The sequence below is a fragment of the Poecile atricapillus genome, chromosome 3, assembly GCF_030490865.1.
Source record: "Poecile atricapillus isolate bPoeAtr1 chromosome 3, bPoeAtr1.hap1, whole genome shotgun sequence".
Taxonomy (NCBI): Eukaryota; Metazoa; Chordata; class Aves; order Passeriformes; family Paridae; genus Poecile; species Poecile atricapillus.
The window spans coordinates 94,529,319-94,557,073 of NC_081251.1; the positions used below are offsets into that span (position 1 = coordinate 94,529,319).

At 40.6% G+C, this 27,755-nt stretch overlaps 1 protein-coding gene and 1 long non-coding RNA gene across 2 annotated transcripts in view; both read left to right on the plus strand.

Annotated features, from left to right (window-relative positions):
* The first annotated feature begins 12,818 nt into the window (after positions 1–12,818).
* Positions 12,819–13,650, plus strand: LOC131578166 (uncharacterized). The gene is made up of 3 exons (XR_009277395.1): positions 12,819–13,131; positions 13,317–13,379; positions 13,476–13,650. It is a non-coding gene; the product is annotated as an uncharacterized LOC131578166 (long non-coding RNA).
* A 1,762-nt stretch (positions 13,651–15,412) lies between these two features.
* The window catches only part of PPP2R5A (protein phosphatase 2 regulatory subunit B'alpha), a 42,517-nt gene continuing 30,174 nt past the window's right edge, over positions 15,413–27,755 (plus strand). Inside the window, exon 1 of the mRNA XM_058834056.1 lies at positions 15,413–15,572. Coding sequence (XP_058690039.1) covers positions 15,422–15,572 — 151 coding nt within the window. The 5' untranslated portion in view covers positions 15,413–15,421. The remainder of the gene's footprint in view (positions 15,573–27,755) is intronic.

Consider the following 27,755-nt stretch of genomic DNA (forward strand, 5'->3'; position numbering starts at 1 on the left):
TAAAAATACAGTCTAGTTCCCACTTCTAAAATTCCATTTCTGCCTATCCTAACAGTTCACAGACAGTGATGGTTTGCTGTGAAGGTACCAGTCCCTTCTCTTTCCAAAAGAGAATGTGATGTAAGCTCTGACTGATTGGCATGGACAGATGTTCAAGCAGACAGTTCTCTGAGCTATCAGTTCTTAACTTCTGCATTGCCTGGACATGATGACAGGAATCTAGAAGTTAATTACCTTACAATTTTCCTTCCTTAAAATTATTTTGTAAGTCTGACTTCTGTCTCCTGCTCTAAGACTGTGCGAACGTTACTACCGCCTGTGTTTGGTCCTGAATGGCAGTGGCAGTAGCAAGCACTGGAAGTTGTTATCTTCCTGCTCACAGATATAAAGCAAGAGAAAATAAAAAAAGGGTGGATTTTAACATCAGAATTACCATATATATCATGGCTTCTCTAAAAGGTATAAAGTTTCCCACACTGGAAGTCTGATTTAACACAAGTATCATCCAAAGATAAACTGGTAAGTAAGTGGCTGTATCTAGTTTTGCATAGGCAGCTGTCTAATACCATGCAGCCAAAGCTGATTAGATTGAATGATTTCCTACAACACATGTAGATGAACCCCTTACAATATGAAATTGAGGGTTTTGTCATGCATAAAAGCAAATTCAAGCATCCACATCCACAAGTCAAGCATGGAAAATTATAATGATTCTCACATAGTCATGTCACTGCATCATTTAGAAACTTCACCAAATACTACTAATCTTGCAACACATTTGGCAATTCAGATAGTGGGAATAAAGCAATTCCATAAAGTTGGTATACCTCCAATATCCAGCAGATGTATCTTCCTAAATCATCAGGCATTTGTTTAAAATAACCAGCAGGTCTGACTTAAGACCACACACTCCTTGAAAGTGAAACAATTTTTCTCAGAGGAGTGTTGCCTCATAACTTGTGCAAAAGCTATAATTCCATTTAGCTGGCAACTTCATCTTGACAGGAAATAAGTACGATTATACTTTCAAAATTTTTTGTCCATTTTTTTCTTAATTTTTTTTTTAAATTTCAAAATGAAAATAAAAATTGCTACTAGCTGATTATAAGCAAATCATGCTAGATAAGACTTCTGCAAAACTCATGGTGGTAGTAAAATTATGTTCATTTTAAGTTGAACACTTTACCTGATCAAGTGTGATAGGAATTTGTAATAAGCAAAAAAGTTGTAGGGGCAAATTTGAAAAATCAATTTGTTCACTGATAAACTAAATTAACTATGTAAACAGAGGAGCAAGTTTTTTAAGCTTATTTTCCAAACAATACTACATTTTTTGCCCCTACATCATGCATTGTTTCTGTCTCATATTCATTTTCTCTTCTCTCAAACCGGAAGCAGCACTATAGCAAAACAGTCAAATCGTGACCACCATTGGTAAAAACCCTTTCATTTTGAAAATCATGTCCCTGTCCTGTCTGGGAGTAGAGGGTCAGTGTGCTCCACAGAGGAGGTAACCCAGTCTGGGATAAATCTGAGAGTCAGGATATTATTAGTGCTGAAGGTCATTATCTCTTGGGAACACAGTAAGGATTAATCACAGACTAATGACCATTCCTGGCCCCCATGGAGGAATTTGGGGAGTAGACGAGGGTTTCAGAGGCAGCAGAGTTCGGTCTGCCTCATATGTGACCCTGGAGCTGCCGGGGACCCGTGGGGACAGATGCTGTGGAGGCTGAGGGACAGGTCCCATGGTGTTCCCTGGCACAAGGACAGGGTGGCACGGTGGCAGGGGTGGCCAAGGGTGGGGCACAACTCCTGCCAGGGCTGAGCACACGTGGGGTCAGGCTGGAGGTGCAGGGCTCCGAGGGGCTGAGTGGTGCCCAGCCATGCCCCAGTATGGCACTTCCCAAGGTCTCCCTGCTGCTGCCTCCAATCCCACCTGGATTGATGTGCTAGTGTGCAAAACCACAACCTGCTGACAGCTCCGTCTTTTCCTGCTCTCTCAAGGAAGTGGGACATACGCAATCCCACCGTCTGTTGTCCTGCCCGTCAGAGGTACCCCTGCAACAAATCCCAGTCTGTTGGCCAAGTTTAACCACAGAAGGGCAGGGTCTGAAAGATAAAAGCAACTTCTGAAGTCACGCAAATCTACACATGGGTTGTGCTCCAGCACGAGAGGATCTCTGTGAGAGCTCTACAGCCCTGGGGTTTGCGTCTGGTCAATGTGCAGCAGACCCCAGAGCCAGCCCTGGCACCATCAGTGTCCTGCCCTCAGGGGCACTGGGACACCACGGAGGTCATAGGGAGTCACCTCACTTCCCACAATAATCTGTGGTTAGTGAGGTGCTGTAGGACCTCGGGCACCTACCACAGGAAATCAGGCCCCTTTAGCTCTGCTGCACAGCTTGTTGTTCCCTTCTTTGTATTAATCTACAGAAGAAAAACCCCAGTTAAAGGTCACAGCAACACAGATAAGTTTGCAAAAAAGTGTTGTCAAGAAGCCAAAATTTTAATGTCTGATAAATCCAAGTGCATCACACTGACATAGCATGGAAACATGATACTATTCTAACTTCTGATGCTCACATAATCTGTACATTACATTCTGAGACACATTAAAAAAAAAATCTACTGCTTTATTACTTGGAATTTTATGTTGAACTAGACCTTCAGGCCTCTAACTCACATGAAGCAACAGTGAAACCTAAAGAACTTAAAAACAGTTTTCCAGTGGTTTCTCTTGTGGAGATGAACATGCATCTTTGGAAACCATTAATCCCTAACACTGAAGGGAAGGCAGTAAGGGAAATCTGATAAGCACACTAGCACCAGTTTGCAGTCAGTTGCCAATAACATTTTCTAACTTTGAAAGCATCATAAAAATGTGTATTTCCTTACCTTGTTTATACCCAGTATTTTCTGGAGAGAGCTACCCTAATCTCCTGGAAAGAATCATACCTTATGGTACCAGCCACAGTAGGATGTGGTCTGCACCCTTGGGAAAGCCCAGGATCACCAATTGGACTGGCTGAGGAGGAAGGGAAAGGGAAAACTTCTGATTTTGTACAGCAACCATGAGAATAGCCTGCTTTTTTTAACCTTAGCTTCTTTTATACCTTCTTTTAACCGTTTCCTAACTAGAATTGATAATGCACAGTTTACTTTCCATGGAAGAAGAATTGGATCCAGTATCACTTTGTTCAGTGCTATTTATTATTTTTAATTATTAATTATTATTTTAATTATTATTAATTAGGGAGGAAAAACATCCTGTGTCCTTGAAAGCAAAAGGAATCAAGCAGCAGAAGAGGCAGGCTTTGCTTACAAATAAAATTCCCTTTTTAGTTAACAATCTGTCCAAAGGTTCTCTTTTTAAATTATTTTTAACACTGCCAGGCTATTGGTGCTTCTGTGGCTGCAGTGATCCCTTTCCTACTGTCCTATCTCAGTTTCTGTTTTTTCTGTCCCCCTTCACAGAACAATAAACATTTACCAAATTGAACTCAGTGAAACCTCTTTACCTGCATATGCTTGCACATTGGAAAGTAGCTTCTACTGTTTTGGTTATCTGACCCATAAAAGATCCTTTTTCTTACCAGTTTATTAATGTTTACCTAAATATATTAAAACTGTTTACTCCTCAAAATGCCTAATTAATATTCAGATGTAGCCAAATGATAGCAGCATGCAATCTTGATTAAAGACACCTAGCATGACTTGGCCTATGAAAGTATTACACTTTTCATACATAGAATTTCAACTCTGATGTGCAGAGTTAAAAACAACAGTAAATCACATAGCACCACAGTTCCTACAGCGACAGAGTGTTTGCAGTTAAAAGAGTTCAGTCATCAGTGAAAGCAGCAAATGCAAAAAACTGAACATAGCTTAGAGACAGAAAGAAAAGAAACTGCTTAAGAAAAGACTGAAGAAATTGACAGATTCTCAACTAATGTCAATCAGTATATCTTTGGTGAAGGTGATAAACTTCCCTAATGTAATGGAGCTAAAAAAGCTGCCCAAAGCAAGTAGAAACAAGGATGGTCACAAAAGTACCAGGCAGAGGGGAAAACATAAATTAATGAAAATTATTTTCACTTTGCATTATCTAACAAAAGAAAAAATACTTTATATAATTTTCTTATTATTAATCCGATGAACAGAACATTCCAATATTCTACTTATAAAGGATATAGCCCCACTCTCACAAATATTGCTGACAGTCTCTTCTTGTGATCCGCGCAGACTTACAAGTTTCCTCAAACCTGTAACAATAATCCTGAAAAGCATAAAGTGGCTGGGCTGTGGCAACCACTTCTAAAGTGTGAGAAACAAAGAGGAAAGCATCCCTTTCCAAAGGGAGAGCAGCTGGACTAAGAGAAGCAAGGCATATACAGGTTTTGTGGTGGGATAAGGATTTTTTGTTAATCCTTTGGTATAGCTCCAGCTTTGTAGATGCTTTTTCTACAGTACTGTTTAGCAATAGGTCAGATCTCCTGTAGAGTATCCACAAACTTCCTGCATCTTACCTTGTCTCCTCAAAATCAGAGTGCCATTTTTTGTCATTTCAGCATCTTATATTTAAATGCCCTTTTCTCCTGTTTCAAAAAATTGTCTTTCTTTCCAATCCAAAACCTTTGAAGGACTCCTAAGTCTTCCCCTTTGTCTTAAATTGCAATGCAAGATGTAACCAAAAGTATGTATTCTATATCCAGCTGTTAAAACCAGCTGGGGCAGTATTCTTTATCTCTTCCACAACCCATCCTCCCTCCAGGGGGATATCTCATGTTAATGGGCCACTGAGTCTCAGTGCATGACTGATAAAATTACATCATCCCATTGGGAGATGCTCCACCCAGGGGGAGGAGCCAAGCATTCCTACCTGGATATAATCTGAGACTTGGAACACCACAGGCAGCCTTTCTCCACTGGATTCCCAGAGGAAAACCAGACCCATCTACACCACCACTGGACCTTCAGAGGAAAACTACAGGATCCCTTCTACAGCATTACCGCTTCAACAGAACCACATCTGTCTCTCTAGGACTGCAGCCACCAGTTAATGGGACTGCTACCAACACCCTGACCCACAGGGGCCAGTTGTATTCTGACTCCGTCAGTGTTTTTTGTGCTACTGCATTTTATTTTAATTTTTCTAGTAAAGAACTGTTACTCCTATTCCCCTATCTTTGGCTGAGAACCCCTTAATTTCAAAATTATAATGATTCGGAAGTAGGGGTTTAGATTTTTTCCATTTCAAAGGAGGCTCCTGCCTTCCTTAGCAGACACCTATCTTTGCAAACCAAGACACCCTTTTTTTCCCTCTGTGAGACCCTCTGTAACTGGTATTCTTTTAATTCCTGTTCCTTCTTCCTCTTTAAGGACTTCCCATTTTATCTGGTACCACCATTAAAGGTGATGGCTCTCCATCACTGACAAGTATGTGGTACAGACCCAGCAGCAAAAGTCCTGTTCCACATTAAAAACATTACATTTACAGTAACATTGTCCAAAATTCATCAGATGAGTAGAACATGCAGGCCACCTCATTTGTCTGGGATGAAACAGAGTTTAAATGTCATTTAAAAGAGATATTTTATGGATTTTTTCCAAACATAGACTGAGCCTGTTTTCACCTCACAAACAGCAGCTGACCAACCAAGACAATTTGCACAGATATTTAAGTAAGACTTGGGTACTGATGATTATGATTTTTTCCATTTTTTCCCCCACAAAAAAATAATAAAGCCACAGAAACAAAAGCTTTTGAAATCCCCACTGCCCTGCAGGGGGAAAATTGCACAGGGAAAGCAAATGCTGAAGACATTTTAGTCAAAATAGTTTTGTAGTGTTTAGTAATTATATGTGTAGACAGCAATACATTCAGCACTGCATTACAGCAGAGACATTTCTATCTCAAAAAGCCAAGAACTCTGAAATCTCTGGTAAAAATTATGGACAACAGAAAATATTTTTTTATCTGGAACAAATATTCAGAGATATGAACCACAGAAATCAAATATATAAGGTTAGCGTACCAATTTGTCCGCATTACTTTGGAAATGTGGTGAATATTAATAAAAATTATCAAGAAGATATCCCATCTTCTACCCATTAGGGTGATCAAGAAAAAAGATAGTTGACTGTGCCTGTACTGAATAAAACTGGAAGATGCCTTAAACTACAGAAACTATAGAAATCAGTTTAGAACTGATCCTCTTAGAATAGCATTGAGCTTTACTTAGACATCAGCTCATACTTCTGCTGCCTGCCATGCTTTACTTTCCCCACTTCAATGTAATTTTTTTAAGGAAAACTTAATATTTTTTAAAAAAAAATAATTTCTGAAAATGGAAACCTAAGTTTTAAATTATAAAATTTGACTTTTGGGTTAATTTGAGAGTTTTTCCTTAATGACATGAATCAGTACATTTTATGTCAATGTAAATTTGATGAGTTTGGTGGTTCTGTGGTCTCCAAAAACTAGAGGAGAGAATAATCAGGCCACCAGTTTTTAAAGGCAAGGAAAAGTGTATTTTTCTTGCCTTTAAGGCAAGGGGAATCTGAGTTACTCCTGTATGAGAACATGCATATAATTTAATAATCTAGAAAGGAACTAGCAGGTGTTCAGTTATACTGCAATTATTCTGCTTCACCACAGAGAATTCTGAGGTCTGTTAAAACAGAAAATAGTTTGATTTTTTTCTTTTCTTATAAGTTGCCAACTTTTTTAACAAAGAGACAGACCAAGTAGCATACACAGTTACTGTGGTCCGTTCTGACCAGTGCTGGCTAATTAAGGTTTTAGCTAATTTATTTTTAAAACATGGCTTGAGTTAGAATCTGAAAACTCTTCTTAGGTAATACAAATAAGAACTGAACACATGTTACAACAGAGAATGAAACAGCACTTCTAGTTCTCATCTTAGTGGAGGCTGTAGGTGTCACTGACTGCAGTTCATATCACAGTAGCAATTTTTACTTAAGGAAGACAACATCCTTTTAATGTGTGAAATAACCTGCTGGCAAACTCCAATATTTGAAAAGGGCCACTAAAAATTAGAAGGTTGAAGTAATAAGTGGTGGGCTTAAGTCGAAAACTTTAAAGAAAGTCTTTTTCGTCTGTAAATAATCTTTTCCAACTAATCAGTTTTGTTTCATTTGAAGAAATATCAAATGTGGAATACTTTTCCCCATACCTTGAACTAACTGTCTCTTCTAAGACATCAACAGGGCAAGAAGATTTGCCATTCCTTCTTAGCATTTTCCCAAAGGGTTAAGCAGAACTGGTAGAACTTGTATATGTAAATGTGTATATATGTATATACACACACACATATATATATATATATACACACAAATGTGTGCATATCTATGGGGCAGCTTGTGCAGCATGGCTACTCCCTGGTGTGGTTCAAGCCAGAATAATACTGAAGATGTGCTCATTCTTTACACCATCAGAGCACTGAATTATGCGTTGTCCTGTATGCTCCTTCAAAGATGAAATTTTGAAGAAATCCAATCAGGTGTGATGGTAGTAAGACCAGCCTGAGGGAATCCCATCCCTGTCCACCTGCTCCACCTCTCCAGGGGAAAAGAGGGTTGTGACTTCTGAAGACAGCTTTGCACTGAAGCCAGGGTGCCTTTTAATGACATGGTAAACACCACAGAACTCTAGAACATATATGGAATAGCATTCAGTATAAAAATTCTATCTTTTCATACTTTTATATGACTGGGTAAAGATAAATATGTCTACAGCAAAATTTCAGGTTGAAGCCCATTATACTGTGGTGATCAACTCATTGTATAGTGTTAAGAAAATAAATATATTTAAAAATATGTGGTTGCCTCGACTTCTAAGAATATTCAAATCTATTTCCTATTCCAGATACTTGGCTACCTGTTTGTATTCACAAAGCTCTTCCTTAAAAGAGAAAATATAGCACTATTTCCCCTGCAATGTTCAACTTTCTCCTTCTTAAATAGCAAAGGGATACTGCTATTTAGACTGCAGGAACAGCAGGAAGAACATTTGCCTGTTTAAATCTTCCCTTTCTGAAAACGTGGCTTGTTTATTTATTTGCTTAAATTTTGTGAAAACACACTTAATAATTTGTTTTGTGAAAACAACAATAAAAGGAACAAACCAGAGTCATGAATTCAAATTACTACAACAGTACAAAAAGGTTTATATTCAGAGGCTAAAAACATGCTATGTTGTTAACGGGTAAATCAGGATGGAATTCAGCTCTTCCAAAAATGGCAAGGTCACATACTGTCTGATCACATTCGTACTACATGAAGTTTTATTTCACTCAAAATCTTTGTCTTTTTAGTTGGTGTTGATCTAAGATGCTAGAAATGATTGCAGTCTACAGAAACAAGGTGGGGGGAGTCAGTTGTTAAACATGTCTGACTCTTGGAGATAATTCAAATGGAAAAAAAAATCCGGGTCATTGGCCTTTTTAAATAGACCCCCGGCAATATTTACTCCTCCATAAATAGCACAGTCACATGAAATAAAACTGTGTTCAGTAAAGCCTGCAAAACAAAAGAACAATTTACAGACTGAAAGGCAAACTGTGGCTCATGTGTTCACTGGCGAGGATTAAGTGAGCTTGCTGCACGGTCTGTGCTTTGTGACTGTGGTGTCAGTTCCGCTGGAAGGAGAGCAAGTCAGGTCACCCAAGGTGCTCCATCCTTCAGCAAAAGCCGGGAAATGCCGGGATCCTGCTCCAGACGGTGACTTGGGAGCTCCACTGCCTTTACCCATGACTCAGAGCACATCTACGTAAGGAAATATCACGGGCATTACTGCGCCGCTTTAATTCAACCACCACGGCTCTGGTGCTCTAGGAAGGGCAGCACATTTCCCTGAGGTAGACAAGTCCTAACATGGAGGCACAGCCTTCTGAAATACCAGTAAGACCATTTAGTGCACCTGCTTGCAAAAATATATATTTTTGGATGATACAGACAAAAGGACAAATGAGTAAATTAGAATAAACATTATTTACATTTCCCTAAAGCTCATGTCAATCTCTCCTGTGTGCTTACCCAAACTTAAGACTCTATTTCCAGTCTTACTTTTTAAATTTTTTCCTCAAAGATCCAGCTCTGAAAATCATGTTATTACATAAAAGCCACAGCTATCTCTTTTAAGTCTCTTGCAGCTCTGAAAACACTTGAAAACATGAAACAACTGCACACAAAAACTTTGTAACCCATACAACAAATCAGTAGTATCCAAAAGGGCATGTGACTTTATTTCATTCATTAACTGGGGAGTGGAAAGATTGATTTTAATTAAATCAATATTTGGGACTCTTCCTTACTAGTATCACTCTATGTACACTGGTTATGCAAAATGAGGTTAAACAATGCTGCTGAAAAGGTATTTGTGGGATCTGAGCCTGGTTTGAGGGCAGATTTGCAGGCGATGGGTGCCAGCCCAGTCACCAGTGGGCTGTGGAGAACTGTCTGCTCGGTGGACTTGGCTTTGTTTCCAGTTGCTAAATCACAGCAGAGACACATGAAAATATAAAAATACTTTTCTGCTATTATTCTCCGAGGAGAATAGAACTGCAAGGGAATAGAACTACAATTCTAGATGCAGACACAATTCTTTACAGAAATTATTTTACACCGTCAAAGTGCTTGGAAACCCCGGTACAGCAAAGCCTTTCCACTTTGGATTTAGGGAGAGATTTTTCCCTATCCTCTATTTCTCCCCACTACAGCCTATATGTACCTGCTTTGCAACTCTTGGCCATGTTTGTACTTTTCTGCCTGCCACATTCAGTAAGTTTCCAAGCAGCTGATTCTTAGCATGCAGTAATTCTTGTTAGCCTGCTAAGAAGCTGACAGAATAAACCTTGCTGTTTGTTTAATTCCCTTCACTGAGCATTAGGAATTACTCCTGAAAAAACTCGGGCTTCCAGGTGTTCTTTTTTACACGCAAGTATTTCATACCAGAAGTAGTTCCCTCTTATTTCCTAAATGCTGTGTTGAACAATCTTTAAAGCTTAAGATAGTGCTCATGAGCACTTATAAGGGCATGATTTGCCACAGACAAATGCATGTAAGAAGTGGTAGTGAAAAGGCTACAATGTTTTTTGTTGTTGGCAGTGGCAGCTGGTTGGTGGGTTGGTGGGGCTTGGTGTAATTTTTGCATTTCAGTGAATACAGGTATCATTTGTTACATTTAAAAATACGATGAATCCACTCCTCTTGCTGAAGATCTACACCTATTTTATACATATAAAATGCAAACAAATCTTCAGCACAGAGAATAGATTAATTAATACACATCTGCTCATGCTCTATAGATTCTTGCTAAGGAATTATCATGGCAAAGATGTTAACTGACTTTGAAAGCTTAGTTGTAAACCTATGTCCCTAAGGGATGCTTTGCATCTTACTGAGCCAGAAAGATTGCTGTTGAATTCTCAGACAGCACTGTTTACACCCAAAATGACAGTTCAAGACACAGGCAGAATTAAGGATACATTGGGATACATTTTCATTGGACTATCAGTTACAATAATCCGTGTATTTTTGCCTGTGCATACAAAATTCTTAAAATACATTTTTTATTTGCAACACAATCACACTGGATTGTCTGACAGAAGACTCAATTCAAAGGTTTTTAAAATCACAACAAGAATCAGAGCTAGTTTTAACAATCCATTGCCTGCATATACCCATACACATAGTTTTGCCTGGAAAGACTGTAATGATGTATTCACAGGTATGCTGAAGGAAGTCAAACTCAGGACCTTTGCAAAGAAGGTCTTGCCAACTAACCTCGGAATTCCAATCCCTGAATTTCAGATTCTGCTCTGGGAAGAAGGTGACAGATGGCCCTGAGATAACTAATGCTGTATTATTCAAGGATTTATCAAGCAGAATACTTGGGAACATGTATGCTAGACATCTACTACCCAACGCAGACTACAGAACATGTAAACATACAATTCATCCTGAACTAGGTGAATATCTCACTTGGTTTTGGTGGGGTATCAGTCCAGGAAGTATTTTAAGCTAGGACCAAGCCACTCCCATTTGCAGACAGGCTGGGTGAGTTGGAGCTGTTCAGGCTGGAAAAAGGGAGACATTAGAGCACTTCCTGTATCTAAATGGGGTCTATGAGAGAGCTGGGGAGAGACTTACTAGAAGGGCATGTAGTGACAGGACAAGGGACAATGGTTTTAAACTGAAAAAGGGTAAATTTAGATCAAATATTAGGAAGAAGTTCATCACTGTAAAGGTGGTGAGACACTGGAACAAGGCTGTCCAGAGAAGCTGTGGATGCCTCATCCCTGGAAGAGTTCAAGGCTGGGTTGGATGGGGCTTTGGGCAACCTGGTCTAGTGGAAGGTATCCCTGCCCATGGCAAGGGGTTTGGAACAAGATGAGCTTTAAGGTCCCTTCCAAGCCAGGACATTCTATGATTCTATGAAATACCCTGAAAAACTGCTGGGTTTGTGCAGTAGTAAACATAAGCACAGTTGCAGTCAACAGGGCTTTTCATTTTCATTTTCATTTTGAGAGGGAAATAAAATTTTCTCCACAAACGTTTTTGGCTGAGAGTTCTCCCACTCAGGGCATAGCCTTTACTAAAATATTCCTCCCACTGTCTCTGAGAAGAGCTAGATTCCTAGCAGCTTGGCCTCTAAGCATCTGTATAGAAGAATGGGAAAGCAGAGCTGTAGTTAACTCCTCATACACTGGCAGCCAGGCAACTCCCTGCAGCAAAAATCTGGTAGCAACCTGGTACTTGAAGCACCAGGTTTGCAAGCCGACTCAGCCGGGATTCTGCAAGTTAATGATGCGTCATGTTCTTGTTCACCTTTCCAAAGGTTTGTCTTTTGGGTAAAAAGATGATAAGACAATGCGGGAAATAATCCTCTGTGACTAAATGAAAAGAACTGTAAATGTGACTTTGAGTAAAATCTGCTCCAGAATGTTGCTTCTACATTCTGAATAATGATCATGAATGATAATGAGCCTTCTTCCAAGCTAGAGATATGCGAGAAGTTTTGCAGAATCAAGGCTTCAGTGCATATTGAGGGCCCTGATTTAGGAATGGGAATAACTTGGCATAAAATTACTATTCACAACATTCTCAGTGGACACCATGGACTTCAACAAATTGAATCTGGAGCCAGCAGCTCGTAACCTGGCACCATCCCCATGTGCCTTTAAATGCACTCGGAAAACCAGGGGCTCCAGAAGCTGACTCAGAGCAGCTCCGACAGCTGTGTAGGAAGCAGTATGTGCAGAAAGTGGGGAAGGGCAATCTCCAGCCCTCTCAAACACAGTTACTTCATACTGCCACTCACAGCTCCTGCTTTCATGTTTTGTCTCCAAATACCCTTGTCCAGCAGGCCTGAATGTTTCCAGTGATTTCATCTATTGATGCAATTCCACTACCTTCAAGTGTAACTTAAAGCAAATGTTACCATTTCAGTTTGGGAAATGGTCACCAGAGACACTGCTCATTCTTTCCCAAATCAGAATAGCTATATTTAAAATGTAAAAGAAAACTCAATGCCTAAAAGTACTTCTCATTTATTTGAGAGAATAAAAGTTTCATTTTGTGTAGCTGACTCAGACTTCACCAATGTTTCTTTTACAAGTGATACATGAAGATGCAGTCTGAAAATCTTACAGTGCAGTCAATATGAAAATCCCATCATTGCAAGATTACACCTATTGTTTATGGAGGTCTCGGTGTCATGAATTTTGACTGCCAACAGATTTTTTATAGCACATTTTCAAACAGCATTTCTAAGCCTAAGCAACCTTGGGGAAAACATTTTAAACCTCAGAAAAAAAGTTTTTACATTAACTAGAACTTGCATAAAGCTTCCTTAACAAATTCTGAAATATTGATGAAACTCTAAAGTAGACTCTTTTACCCTGGAAACTGGCAGCATGGCTTGAGTTGCCAATAAACAGTACACAGGACATGCTGGTCAGTGTCAGTTTCTAAAAATGGGTGCAGAAGAAAATGACAGCTGTTGGAGGGCAGGCAGGAACAGAGGAACACACCAATACAGAAGCTCAGCCCCAGTGATCTCTCAATAGGAACTGTGGGCCTTGAAGTGAAGTGAGAATTAACCAGGTAAGGAATGCAAGGATTTCCTTTACTGCAATCACTGTAGGAGCTGGCAGTTTAAAGGACAAGTGCCTAAAGACTGCTATGTTGTCTTTAAAATGGATTTTGTAACATAAAGAAATTAAATGAGAAGTCTACAACACCTACAAGAAGGATGAAAGTATATTACACTGATACCCTATCATTTCTAGATAAGCTGTATCCAGAACTGAATCTAAAGTGTACAGGAAAGGATTCTGAGCGCAGCTCAGCAGGTAAGGATTATACAATATTCTGAGCCAGAAAGACCAACAAGGATCATTGAGTCCAACTCTTAAGTGAATGGCCTATACTCTCTCTCTCTACTAAAGATTATTTCACCAAAAGCAAAAAAAGATGAGAAGCACACAAGTTGGAGCCTGTGTTGACAGAGGAAAGGGAAAATAAGAGACAGAAGGCAACAGCAGTTTCTACTAAACAGGCTACCACGGTCTTCGTCTTTTATGTTCACATAAAGCTATAATAATTTGGCTTTTGATTTATGGTTTATACACAAGAAGATTAAAGTCCAACTCATGAAGGCATTTTACAAACATTTATGGTGATCTTACTGTATTTATACCCTACCACAGCTGCTGGAACTTGAGTGTGCGCTTAAAATACTAAAAATACTTATTTGCTGAATAGGTATCCAAAACTATATAGTAAAAAGAAATGTGCTGATGTGCAAAAAACTTAGCTCTACGTGAACGGCTACAAGGTAAGGCAGCCCACGTGTTAGCAGTTCCGAACGGGGGAGGGGGGAATTGTGTATGGAAACGGGACAGCGCAAGCCAGACTTTAATGCAGCCCCGTAGCGCACACACGGCCGCAGCTCTCCGTTCCCAGGGCCAGGCTTCAGCCCGAGCCGCTTAACCCTCCCGGAGCCCAGGATCAGTTTCTCCGTGCGCATCCATCCCTGGGAGCGCGGCACGGGCTGGGCTCAGGCACTGCTGCGCCTCCAGCCCGCAGCCCCGCGCCTCGCCGGGAGGAAGGAAAAACACCACATGCCGCTGCTCAAACAACCGAGTACACGCCGCGACGGAGGGAGGACGTAAAAGCGCCGAGGCGTCGGGAGGGTGGGAAAAAGAAAAGTCGGGAGCACTGGGGAGATGGCACGGAGATGCGCCTGGGAGCGCTCCCCCGCGCCGCCGCGACTCCCGGCGCTCTCGGCTCCCGGTCAAACACCCTTTTGGCGGCGTTCCTGTGAGCAGCACCCGCGGGTGCGCTCCGGCGGGCTCAGCACCCGGCGGGCTGGGGACCCGCCGTGCCCGCGGCGCCGCTTCCCTCCCCGCCGCGGGATTGGCCGGCGCGCGCCCCGCCCGCCATCCCGCCCCTTCCCCTTCTCTTTCCCCTTCCCCTTCCCCCCGCCTCCCCCGCTCCCGGTTGGAGGAGCCGGCTGTCAATCATCCGCTCCCCGTCGCGCGGCCCAACTCCCGCGTCCTCGCCAGGCCGCCGCGGGCGGAGCGGGGGGCGTTCCACACTCCTCTCCTTCCATTGGCTACTCTGGGCCGTCAATCACCTGGGGTCGCCAACCGCTGCCGCTGCCACCGCCTCCGTCCCGCCCCTCCCCCTCCCTCCGCTCAACTCCGCTCGCTCCGCCAAGTTGCGCGGCCGCTGCCCGGCGGCTCCGGGGCTTTGGCGACGTCGCGCGCGGCGGCCCCCGGCGGAGTGCGGCGAGGCGGGATGACGGCGGAGGCGCGGGGAGCGCCCGGCGGCGGCTGAAGGCGGAAAAGGGGCGTGTGGAAGCGAACGGCTGAGCCTAGGGGGCGAGTCCGGCCGATGACAGCGGGCTCGGCTGAAGGGGACGCGGAGCGAGCGAGGCGGGAGCGGGGCAGCGGCGCCGCCGAGCCCGTCCCGCGGCCGGTCGCGCCGCGCCTGCCCTGAGGACAGCGGGACCCCGGGAGGGAAAGTTTGGCGCTCGCCCGCCCCCGCCCCGCCGGGCAAAGTTGTCTTTGGGTTTTGTTTGTTTGTTTTCCCTTTCCTCCTCCTACTCCCCCCCTTCCGTTCCCCCGGCGGCTCCGCGCGGGGAGGAAACGGCGAGGGAAGCAGGAACTGAGGAGCGACCCGGGAGCCTCCCCAGCGCCCGGCAGAGCACGCTCCGCTCCTCTCTTCCGCGGTGTGGTGTGTGAGGGCAGCCAGGACTTCGTTTTTGGTGGTGTTTTTTCGTTGGGTTTTGTTTTGGGTTTTTTTTTTTTTAAGCCCCTTTGTTTTTTGCCCGCCCGCTTCTCCCTCCGGTACAATATATGCTCGTGGAGAGCCGCCCCGCCGCCCAGCCATGTCGGCGGCCATCTCTGCCGCGGAGAAGGTGGATGGCTTCACACGGAAATCGGTGCGCAAGGCGCAGAGGCAGAAGCGCTCGCAGGGCTCCTCGCAGTTCCGCAGCCAGGGCAGCCCGGTGGAGCTCTCGCCGCTGCCCCAGCTCAAAGGTACGAGCCTGTCCTCCCGCCCTCCCCTCCGGCTGCAGGTGCCGCTGCCCACACCGCCTGCCCTGGCTTGGCCCCTGCCCCGCGCCCTCTGCCCTTTAGCCGTGTCCTCCCCTGCCCCCGGTGCTTTCCAGGTAGGGACCCCGCGGCAGGAATTCCTCCTCCCCGCGGGTCGGCTCTCGCTCGCTGTCCCGGGCGCTGACTCCACTAATTCGCCAACCCCCTTTTCTGGCTGGTTCGCGTGGTTTTTAAGGTCTTACGGAAGAAAATGCAGACGATGAGCTGAGTTCAGGAGTGCAGGCAGTTGAGCGCTAAACCTGGGAGTGAGCGCTGGCTCCTCCCACGGGGGATTTTGGGAAGGGGAACTCTGCCCCTGGCATAACACCCTGAGTTACTGGAGAGAGTTCACGTTCGGCTGCTCCGTGCGTTCGCACCGCTCTCGGACAGTGTTGGAACGACGTTTTGCTGCTTTCCAGGAGTTGCCTCGGAAACTTCCTCCTGCACAGTGCTGTGTGGAAACACTCTCAAGTGAATGCAAACTCTGGATGCTGGCATTGCTGAAACAGAAAATAGACATTGAAGGTTTCATCCACTGTGCTGCAGCTGAAATCTGAGAAGGCTCAGTTCATTAGGTTGCAAAAATGAAGGAAAGTTCTTTGAAGCCTTCTACATCTTTAATCATCAGAATGCATTTTTGTGTATTTTTAAAATTACGAGAAGTACGTGCTGGGGAGAGAATGCAAAACTTCTTATTAAGGCATTTGTCAGGTACTTGAAAAATAAGGGAGAGCGATTACCTTAACGTGACCTAGCATGTTAATTTTGTTTCCACTGGCTGTAAAGTCTTAAGGCTTTTGAATCTGCATCATATGATGGTGGCAAAAAAAAAAAATCTGATTTGCAGCGAATATCCAAAATCTGAATAAGATATAGTAAACTTTAAAATATTCCCAGGTACTAAGTGCTTTTTTTTCAGTTTGAATATTATGGCATTTTACAATCATGTCTCTAGTATTTAAAGACAGTCACTTTTTCCTGCTTTTTGAGTGGCAGATGTACATGAATCATAAATCTGGCTCTTAGCAGAAATGTTATTGACTAGAAATAAGCTTAGGAAGGGGAGTAACAAGGGCAGGGTTGTTTATTTGGTTTTAACATGTTTGTTGCAGTAGTTTTGGGTGTTATAACAACAGCAGGGGTGTTCTTGCTGCTTGTTTTGAGCTTTCCTTTATGAAGTTGTGTCCCGTCTTGGTCCACTACTTTAATTTAAAGGATTTATAACCTGGATAATTTGTTTGAAATCAATTTTCAGTTCCTGCTGTTCCCATGCTGTTTTGACAATACGTTTTCCTCAGAAATGAATTTTAGAAACCACACTTGAGACTTTTTAAGGGCCCTTGGTAAATACTGCACATAGGTGGCAGACTTCAGAAAGTTTGGGTCCTGGTCCAGCAAACAGTTAAACATACGTGTGTTACGCAGGGAACAGTTCCAGCTCAAATCAGCAAAATGTCCAAGTTTGCATTCTTTACTGAGCTGGGACTTCAATATTAAAGTTTTTAACTCTGCATTATTAAGTCTTGTAGTTTTGTGAGTGTGGTTTTACAGCTTTTTATTTGTAACACAGAGAAATATTGCATAGCATCAGCAGCTTAGATGTTTGGAAATTTGAAGCCATAAACCAGCAGAGGAATTTCTTCAGTTATGCAGGGTTTTATAGAAGTTTGAATCGCCTTATTGCCTAAAGTTCTTAAAGGAAAATCCCTTCAGTCTTTATGCTTATGATTCAGATGTGAAGTCTTTCCTTGGAGACCTACAGAAAAGAAATTGTGGGCAAAATACACTTTTATGAGCTGTAGTGTCCCAATTAGCCAGTTTGCAGCAAGTCAAGCAACACTCCTTTTGCTTGTTTTTCTTCCTTAGGTTTGTGATGTTAGGTTTGTCCTGAAGATAGCTGTGGACATGGGATAGTTTCTTTTGATCTGTTAATGCTCCCTCTCCTTTTACCTCTTAAACCTTCCTTGCTCCTGAAACGAAAAAAGGTTTTAGAAAGAGTTTGCTCTCTCTGCAAATGGATCATTTTATAAAACTATTTGTTCTAATCACACATGTCTTGGGAAGATAAAGCTTTGCTTTATTTTTTTTAAGTCAATATGGAATTTAGCAATAGTTTTGATGCTGCCAGTGCAGTCTCATCTACAGAATCATGAGCCAGAATTCCCAGAGATGGGCTGGAAAAGGAAAGTACAGTCATTGTAATGATGCCTATGGGTGCTCAGCATACACTTTTGTAATTAGAATAAGTTTTTTCTTTTACAGACCTCTTCAAATAAATGTTGAATCTGAGGTATTTCAAACCTGTATTGGGAGAAAATTGAATATTTTTAGGTGAGAAAGCAATTTGGTATTATGCTGCTATAAAATATTCATCTTGTTTATAGGTATTGTCTTGTTTCATCGCTTTTAAGAGAAAATATTCGAAAATAAGTATAAACAGTGTTTTAAAACTCCCCAGTAGGTTTGTCAGACTGGCCTAAAACACTTGCATCTATTTTACTGGAGGGAGGGATGTTCCAGAAGAAAAATAGAAATTACCTGTCACTTTAGAAATTACCTTCACAGGTAGAGAGTGTTGTGGGATTTTTCTTTTTCTCTCGGGGCTGTTTTGTTTGCCACTGAAATGGCCAGCTCAGATGATGAGACACACTTTCAGAGTTGTATTGTTTCAAAGCCTTTAGACAGGTAATCTTAAAAATATGTATTTCTGCAGTTAATTGTACTGCTGCTTTGAGTTACCAAAATTCTGTGCTTTGGCTGTGTATTTCTTCTAGCAGTGATACAGCAGATCTCTTACTAGTGGGTAACAGTCTCAAGTAGTACCTCAGGAGCAGGAGCTCTTCCCTTCAGAGGTGTTGTTGGGGGAGTGAGATTGAGAAGAGGAATGGCAATATTGTGTGTTGTGATTAACATTCAGCTTATCTTTGTGTGTGATGATATCCTGTTTAGATGAAAGCTTAGCAAAACATAAATGATGGCAGGATACTCAAAATAATTTAGTAATTTGTTCTGCAGTTAATTTAGGTTTCCTAAAACATTGTTATTCAGGACAGTGTCCATCTGACTATATAATTTAACAACTGAATAAGAAATACTGAAGACAGTGATGATATTTAAAGAAAAAAAAAGATTGTTTAATCACCCCCCCCAATATTTTTTTCATTTTGTTGCCTAAAGTTTGCATAATAAAAGAATTTTGAAGAGTCTTCAACCAAAATAATGTGCTGGAACACAGCAAGATTTTGTCATTTCATGGACAATTCCGAGAGTATTGCTTTTTAAGAAATCTGGCAAAGGGAGTGTTACTTTAGTTGTCTTAAGAAGTGATAATTTTGTCCCAATAGAAAATTGTTTCAAGAGACTGCAATAGAATATGGCAGTTATCTTCATTTTTGAAAAAGAGATGCAACTTGACCTTGGAACCTGATCTGACTCTCTCCAGTAGATGTATGCATGCTTGTCTTTGTCACTTTTCGTTGAAGCAGCATGTAAGAAGTACAGGTGAAAAGTGATGAATAGAAAACAGGACTCATTGGCCCATCAAGTTGTAAAGTAAATAGAATTTTTTTTTTCCTGTGTACCAAACATGTCAGCTGCAGCTGGAAAGAATAAAAATTTCCTGATGCTTCTTTCCCTCACAAGAGAAGAATTGGAAAGTGGTCCAGAAATCTTTCAGCCATGGACTAGCAATAGAGGGATCTCTGTAGGGCTGAGAGTTACAAAGGTGGAGTGGACTGGAATGAGAAGACATTTTTAAGAAGACCCCCCAGTGTGTAGTGTCAGCATTCAAATACAGGGTGTAAAATAGGTGTTAACTCTGGTTATTTTCTTTACTTAAACCCTTGAGAGAGAGCTTGGGTTTGACTGAAAACCAGTTGTGTTCAAGCTAAGCTTTAGTGGAAATGTTGTAGGGAGGCCTAGTAACCTTGCTGATAGGTAAAATTTTAGTGTTACTAAATCTGAGGATCAGTTCAAGCCTCACACTTTGACTGGTTTTGAGTCACAGTGTGTGCTTCAGAGTGACATAAATAAGTGGAATTAAAAACAGCTGAGAGAAATTTTCTTGTCGTATTAAGTTGCCTTTGCTCCCCAAGGGAAAATGTACTTCAACGTTTTAGAAAGGTTTACTTTTACTACAGCCTTAATAAATATTTATAAGTGAAAGGAGAGTTTTCTCTCTCAGATTTGCACTTGTTTTTTGTATCCTTCATGATTCATTGTTGTTTCCTCTTCTGTAGTCCGCCATCCTCCACCTTTTGAATTCAACATCCCTTGCAACTGTGATCATCTTGGATGAGTTTTACCTTAAAAGTGAGAATCTTTAATTCAGATGAAGAATGAGGATGTTTGTGAGGAATTTTTGTTTACCTCTTACTATAATCTCAGCAGGGCACATTATGAAGTAGTCAAAACTTCCTCTTAAGTTACAGTCTTGAGAAATAAACAATCTATAACAGATGAAAAAGCTGTAGTAGTTCCATGAAAAATGAGCTGTTTGAATTTTTTTTCTATATTAAGGAGCTGTTCCTAGTTTATGGAGTGGAACATTTTAGTCTTTAATTCTTAACAAATTGACCTTTTTCATCCGTAGACTTGAATTTTTGGTCTTAGAATGTACTTCCATCAAAAGCAACTCCTAAATATAGAGCCTATTGACAGTCTTCACATGAACTTTTCTATTTCAATCTTTCACATCTTCTGTGTGCCAGCTTAGTATCACATTTCTTTTTCCATATTCATTGCTTTCTGGTTTAGTCGGTAGTTTTGCAGGTGCTGAATTTAATGTTAGTTGCTGTAGGAGATACAAATTGAATTAATTATTCCTGCAGGCTATCTGATCAAATGATGATTACTTCAATCTGTGGATATGGGGGGGTGGGTTTTAGCATCTGTCTATCTTAAAATCATTCAGTGCTTTTGAAAAGGTGTCATACCTACAGTTCTGGACAAATTCATATTCTTTTTAAGCAGAGGGGTTATGTGTTGTGTTGTGATTAAAAAAAACCACTTCCATTGAGAAGGCTGTAAAATTCAGCTCCTATACCCTTGTTGTCCTGATTCCTGTTTTAAATCTAGCAGGTTAAAATGATGGCTTTTAGCCGCATGTGGATTTGTATGGTTGGAGCTCAGCCCAATTAGATGAATAGGTAGTAAATTGCACCTGTTTTAGAAGACTCCCTTGGCAAAATGCTCTAGTATAAACTAGATGGTGACTTCTTTTTAAAGTCTGAATCATTGATTCCATCAGAGACTTACTGAACTAGTTTCAAGTTTTGCTGAATTTGTGGCCAGTGAATAATGTTGTCTGCAAGACGCCTATTTCATAGTATATTTCTGAACACAGAGTTCATCATAGGTAAGGTTGCCTTCAGTTTTCCTTCACCAGACCTTATTCTCAGCTGCTTACAACATTGCTGAACTGTTTGGACTGAAGTTTTCCATGCCAAGTATGGACAGCTTTATTTGCAACTGTTCCTCGGGGTAATTTTCATAGTTTCAGCAAAACCAATTCAAGCTACTTTGAACACTAGAGGAAGGATAACTTGTACAGTGTCAATATTTAAAACAAAACAAACATGAATTGTGTTGAGGTTTAATGCTTGCTGTACTTTAGAGCTTAGCATGTGTTTCTTAATGCAGATGAATCTCATTTGGTCCAAATTCTTGTTTGGTCCAATTGTAGCTGCTGTAGCTCAGCAGCAGGACTGATGAATTGGTATTTACCAAGCTGAGCTCCTTCAGGATCTGCTCTGCTGCTCCCATCTGCAGTGCTCTGGGAGGCTGCTCTGTGTGGCTTTCTAGGGGATTCTTGTCTGTAGTTCTGCTAGGAGAGCAGCCAAGTGTAGGCAAAACCTGTCATTTTCTACAGGCAAGAGTACATTACAGGTGGAGGCATGACATGGAACTGCTGAGGTGATGGAAAAGCTTAAGTGGGAACGGAGGGCAGAGGCCAGCTCCTCTCCAGTGGCTGCAGAGAGCTCAGTTTTTGGAGTCTCAACACTCCTACTGGCTGTGAAACTTTCTGGAAATGTTTCTTACCATATTCTCTTCTAATTTCTTCATAGCTTTACATTGCAGCTGTGGATTTTGAACTTCCCGTGATCTTCCTGAAACTTCACAAGCTTAGGGTTTTTGTTCTGTACTTCAGGAATTGGTTGCAGATTAGCTGGTTCATCAAATGAGAGTTTTTTTTAATTGAGAATTTAAAATTGAGGAGAGCATAACTGTACATTTGGGGGTGGAAAGTGAAACTGGGAAAGGCTGGTGAAATGTAAATGCAGGATACTAGGACTCAGTATTTTAAGGGTATGGCAGCTATGGGGAACAAACAGTAGTTTGATCAGAATTCAGCGGACTTGTATCCTGCTAAAATAGTAGCATGTAGTTTTGCAATGGATATAGTGAAAAAAAAAGGCTATAGATTAAAAAATAAAAATACTGCTGTTGCATTGCCTTTTACTATTGGGAAAAGATTTCTGTCTCATTCTCATCTTAAGTTTTTCTCTTTGTCATTGTTTCTCTTGATCTTACCAAGCAAAGCTTTGGTGAAACTGATGGGTTTTTGTCAGTTTTGTTGATATGATAGGATTCAGAAGAGAAATACAAACTTTGCTGGGGAGTTGGGAGGTTGAGGTAAGAGTAACAGCAAAAATTGTATTTGTGCATGTCTATTCAAAAACAGTGCTGCAAAAGGAAGATGTTCTATTTCTAGTAAATAATTTTTTAAAACACTAAGAATTAAAAGATGAGAAAGTTACTCCCTACAATAAGAGAAAAGCTTTCCACATGTTATACAAGTTTCAAATGACTGATTAGAAGTTTGTGTCTGAGACTATCACACGCTTGGAGAGTTGGCAAGCTGTGGGTAACAGTGAAAGTGGCACAGTAGATTTTCTCAGCTGAAAGAGGAGGTGGGTTGAGCAATTTTAGAGAAGGATGGTATAGCACGGGGCAGAAAAGCTGATCTGAAAACAATCAGGAATAAAAAGTTACAGCAATGTGTCTGAATATGAAGGGAAAAACAGTTTCATTTCTACTATAGTTGTATTAAAGGATTAGCAGAGTGCACCACTGCATAAACAAGTGAGCTTTTAGAAGTGATTTAATAGGTTTATTTCTGTAGACGCTTGGTCCTTCAAAATAGAGGCACAGTTTTTATTTTATGAATTTCATCCCAAGTAAAATTATATGGGAGAGTGTAGGGGGAGAAAAAGTGTTTTTTTAAAAAAGGTTCTAGTTCAGTGTAATTGCATGAAACTTTCAAAAACTACTGTATTTTCCATTACAAATTCTATGTTTGAAATATGACGTGCATCTTGTTAAGCAGCAAAATTTTGGTTCCTCACATATGTAAAAGCAACAAATGGTGAGAACTGAGCTTAGGTCTTGAATTATATATTTCATGCATTTCACCATAGTTGGATTCTGTAGGGAAACAGTTATTGTTGTTTTTAAAGAAATATTTAGATGTATCAGCGTCCTCTTGAGAGACGTGGGCTTGGTCCCACAGTAAAGTTGGGAAGGACAAGGTTTGGTAATACATATTTGTTCATTTTCCCTTAAGAGTAGGAAGCAGGATCAAAATAAACCAAATACATCAAGATGATGGAAATTGAGTTTAAAAATAGCCAAGAGATTTAGCCAAATGGGAGAGGACTTAAAGTGCAGGTTCCTTCATTACTGAGCACTTTGTGTTAGGGTTTTTGGCAGAAAGACTGTAACTGTTACAGTATGCTTAAAATTGGTGAAAAAAATATCTCAGCCTTTTATTTATGAGGCTAAATGTCTATTTCACTTAAATCAAGCAGAAGATTGCCCAAATGTTTGGTATTTGTCTGCTCAGGGTGATTGTTCTGGTTCAGGTTGGTGGGAGTTTGGTCACTGAATGCAGCACAAGGAGGATTTCACCTGTATTCCCTGTCTAATCATAGTTCTTGCTACTGCAATATAAAGTATCTCCATATGTTATTGACCTGAGAAGTCTTTGAAAAGTAAGAAGCACTTGTTTAGCCAGTTTGCAAGCTATGTGTTTATCCAAGGAGTTAATCCAATACTTGTAACTTCCACACAGATTTACGCAGGAGTTGAAAGGAAGAGGTGGGTTTTCCTTGTCTTTTGAGATGTTAGATTGACTGTTTCCTCTGGCACACATTTCCTATTAAATGACTCCTCTATGCATCTCCTTCATGTTTAAAAGCTAAGTGCTAAATTAACTGCAAATTGAATTTCTGTACTTTGGTTAAATTGTGTTTAACAGCTATCCTTTGTTTCAATAAAGGATATTTTTATATTTCACTTAGCGCTAATATTGCCATGTGAAAACTACATGAGTGTTTCTTCAGTTTCTGGAAAATAAACTTGATTTGTGTTGACTTGCATGTTCTAGTGTGATGTCAAACTGGAGCAACTTCATCATCGTACTCAATATCAATTTTATACTTTGATATGGTGAGGAAATTATGGGGAAGAATACAAGTTAATAAATTTTTAATCTGTTAATAATATGCCACACAGATCTGCTTATGGCATACTTCATAATTACCACTCAATTATTATAAACTGCTGTAATGTCAGTGAGACGAGTTTTGCAGTTGACTTAATGTAGAGGGAACTTAAATTGTAAATACAGTTGCTGTCCCTTCAAATTTAAAAGGTGCAAATCAATTGGTTTTGTTCAAGCTAAGTGTTTAGGTCCCTATGAATTGAAAGTGTTGTTAATGCAGTCCTGGATAATGGGTATTAAGCTGAGATTTTTACTGAGCCTGGGTGGCACACAACTTTGTTACCTGCTTTTCAGCTGTCTGTGTGCCCTGATAAAATTTGTGCAGAGCACTGCAGCTGTTGCAGGTAAAATGGGGCAGAGCTGCTCAGATTATTCTTTTATTTCTTAGCAGGGTAGATGTGGAATGCTTCCTTGAGTCCACCTTGTCACACCCTCAGGGGCTTTATTGTGTCTTCAAAATTACATGCAAAAATCCAGTACTTTGTTGAACCATTACCCTTTGATAAATAGTGTTTCTTTAAGGGCAAATGCTTCCATTTGTGGAAAAGTGTAAATAATGTAATGTTTTGGGAACGTGGAGCATCATAGCAATTGTCCCTTCTCATCTTTTTGATTTGACACTCTCAGAAGCTTGGTATGTGGTGTCCTTCCATTTCTGTAGTCTCTTGGGTATTGCTGGTGGTTAATTTTCCTGGCACAAGAGTGAATTACTTGGAATAACAAGTTGCTTGTGCAGCCTCTCTGGGTACTTCCACCTTGTGGCTCATTCAGTGTAACCTGACTTAGATTGTAAAGAAAGGACCTGTTTGCATACACAGGGCTTTACCTTGATCTTTGTTTGCCCTCTTGTTAGAAAGACTTCTTGAAAGCATCTCTGTTTTGCCATAACAAAACCCTTTGTTTCATTTCATTATTTAAAAAGCTATTTGGGAGCTGTCTTTTCTGTTTGGGAAAGCAGTTTCAATTCATGGGCCTTTGTATCAATTTCTGCAATTTTAAGTTAAAGGTGCTATCTATCCCATATTCACATCTTCTGAGAAACAATTTCCCATTCAATAAATTAATTACTCTCCCCTTTTCCCGACTGAATGACCTGGCTACGCATATGAATTCCACAATAGGATTTATCACCCTTAACTTTAGAAGTCTCTTCCTTAGAGGCAGGTTCCCATTTTAAATTAATTTTTTTGAGGCTCCAGGTATATTCAAAAAAGGCTTACCCTGCCACATGGTCAATCACTAAAACTGCTTTATGGATTTTAAATGAAGACAGCAAATGCATTAGCAGCGTGTCCCAAAACCATAAATTAACACATTGGAGAGTATTATAGTTGACTTGTAGATGGGAGCAAGCTCCCACACAAGAGCAGTTGGGGAGTAATTGTTTTTGAAACTATAACTCTTCAGCTGTGTAAGAAGTGAAACTTCTTTGCCTTTTCTAATAAATATAGTATCACTCTGAACAAAACTTCATATAGTTAGCCATGTGCAAATTCCTCAACTTCTCAATACTTTCAAAAGCAACACTGATTCAACTGTGTCAGTCCATTGGCTGATTTTTCCCCCTGCTTTTCCTTGTTGTTGTTGCATGGAACTGAATTTCAGCTAGATTCTGAACTGCTGGTGTGCTCTTGAGGTAACCTTTGTATTGTTAAACTTGTACATTTTGTTAAGGGTGACTTTGGGATGTTTTTTGTTCCTGTTCCAGTGATTGGTATGCTTGGTAAATTTTTATTTGTTTAAAGAATCAATGGTGCTTTAATTCTTCTTCTTTAGGAAGTGTGGTAGAAGTAAGGTGACTTGTGGCAGGCCCAGTTACTAGAGTCTAACTTGAAGGACCAAGAGTATTTGTATTACCTTTTGCATCTTAACCGCTTGTTATCTTCTGTAATTAAACAGTAAGAAATAGGGCTATTAATACAAAAACATTTCAGCGGTGTACTTTCTTATTCTCTGAAGTGTCTTGGTTGGCTCAAATCTTAATTAAAATCAAGGGATTTAACATGGTAGTAGCTGGAGACTCTTAACTATATGAGGTTATAAGAAAGCCTGGAAGATGGTAGAAACAATCTAAATTAAACACTTGCAGTTCATTATCATTGCAAGAAGCTGTGTCACAGAATTTGTGACAGATGTTGTTAGATCAGCATGGGCTTTTCAGATTTTCTGGACTGATTTGTTGAGGTCAACTGCTGGCCACATGGAGCAGCAGATGAGACTCTCTGAACAAACAATATCTTACTGGGTGGGAGACAGCTTACTTTTTCCTAACTTTTTTCTAAATTACTTAAAAATTATCTGTAGCCTAGACTTGTAGCTAACTCTCTAAACCACAGTGCTGTATGTGACTAAAAGGAATTGTTGATTGTTATTCTCATCTAGTTTTACTTCTGATATGTGGTTTCCTTTTTTTTTCTTCCCTGTTTCTGTATCACAGAATTAATCTTAAATTCAGACTATTCCAATGAGCAGAATTTATGATTTTCTTACTATTTCAAAAGAGACCGAAGATTTACAGTGTGCAAGTCTTGCCTGATGACCATCTGCAGAATAGTTTACTTAAAAATGGAAGTATAGGAGAAGCTCAGCTTGTTACCTTGATTGCCCCTTTGTAGTCCTGATTTCTGAAATGAAGAGGTTAAATGTTAGTGTGACCACTTGGGTCCTAGACAAGATTGACCAACTTGGCAATTTTGTGCCGAGTCCTTCTTGTGTTTGTTTTGTGGGGTTGTTTTTTTTTGGTTTTTTTTTTTTGTTGTTGTTGTTGTTGTTTGGTTGGTTGGTTTTTGTTTATCTCCTATAGGTAGTATAAATTTCCTTTCAATAATGATTGAAAATGTATTTTTACTTCATTGTCTTCCAAATCTCCTTCTCTAGTGAACAAACTTACTATTGAATAAAGAGATGGTTAACTTTTAAGATACATAATGTTGTTCTGACTCCCTTATTTGTCCTGGAAAGTCAGAGTTCTGTTTACTGACAACATGCAGAAAAATTCACTCAGCCCCTTCCAGAGTCCTAGCAACAGCTGTAGAGGTTGAGGTAACAGGTAATTTGAAAATACAATCTTTGAACCCTTGATTGGCGGGGACAGAGGGAAAGCATACAACCCTGGTCTACTAAAAAACAGGGCTTATTCCTTAGGGTGACAAAAGATTTTTTTTTAATGTGAACAATCTGAAAATATTGATGAAAAGTTCCTTGGATGCCTATGGTGCTGCACAGAGCTTGTCTGAGTAGCTCCTTCAGTTACAGTGGGGTTGTTGAGGTGCCAAAAGTTGGAATTGTGGGAACTTCTCTTATGGGTGTATTGGAGTTACTGGGGAGTGTTATACACTTCCAGGGTAGCCAAGTATATATGGGAGATACATTTTTTCTTTAAAAAGGAGCTTAAAGTGATTTAAAACAAAACAAAGCCCCAAAAATAACCAGACCCTGCAACAAACACAAAATCCAACTGTCAAAAATGCCTAATTTAAGTGAAAAATCTTACCTACACATTATCTCATGCCACAATACTTGGATGATATGGTTCCAGAGGAGATAGTAAACTAACTTAGCAGCTCACTGCAGAGAGCTTCTGCTCCCGTCTCTAATCCTGTGCCAGAGCTGATGCACATCAGGCC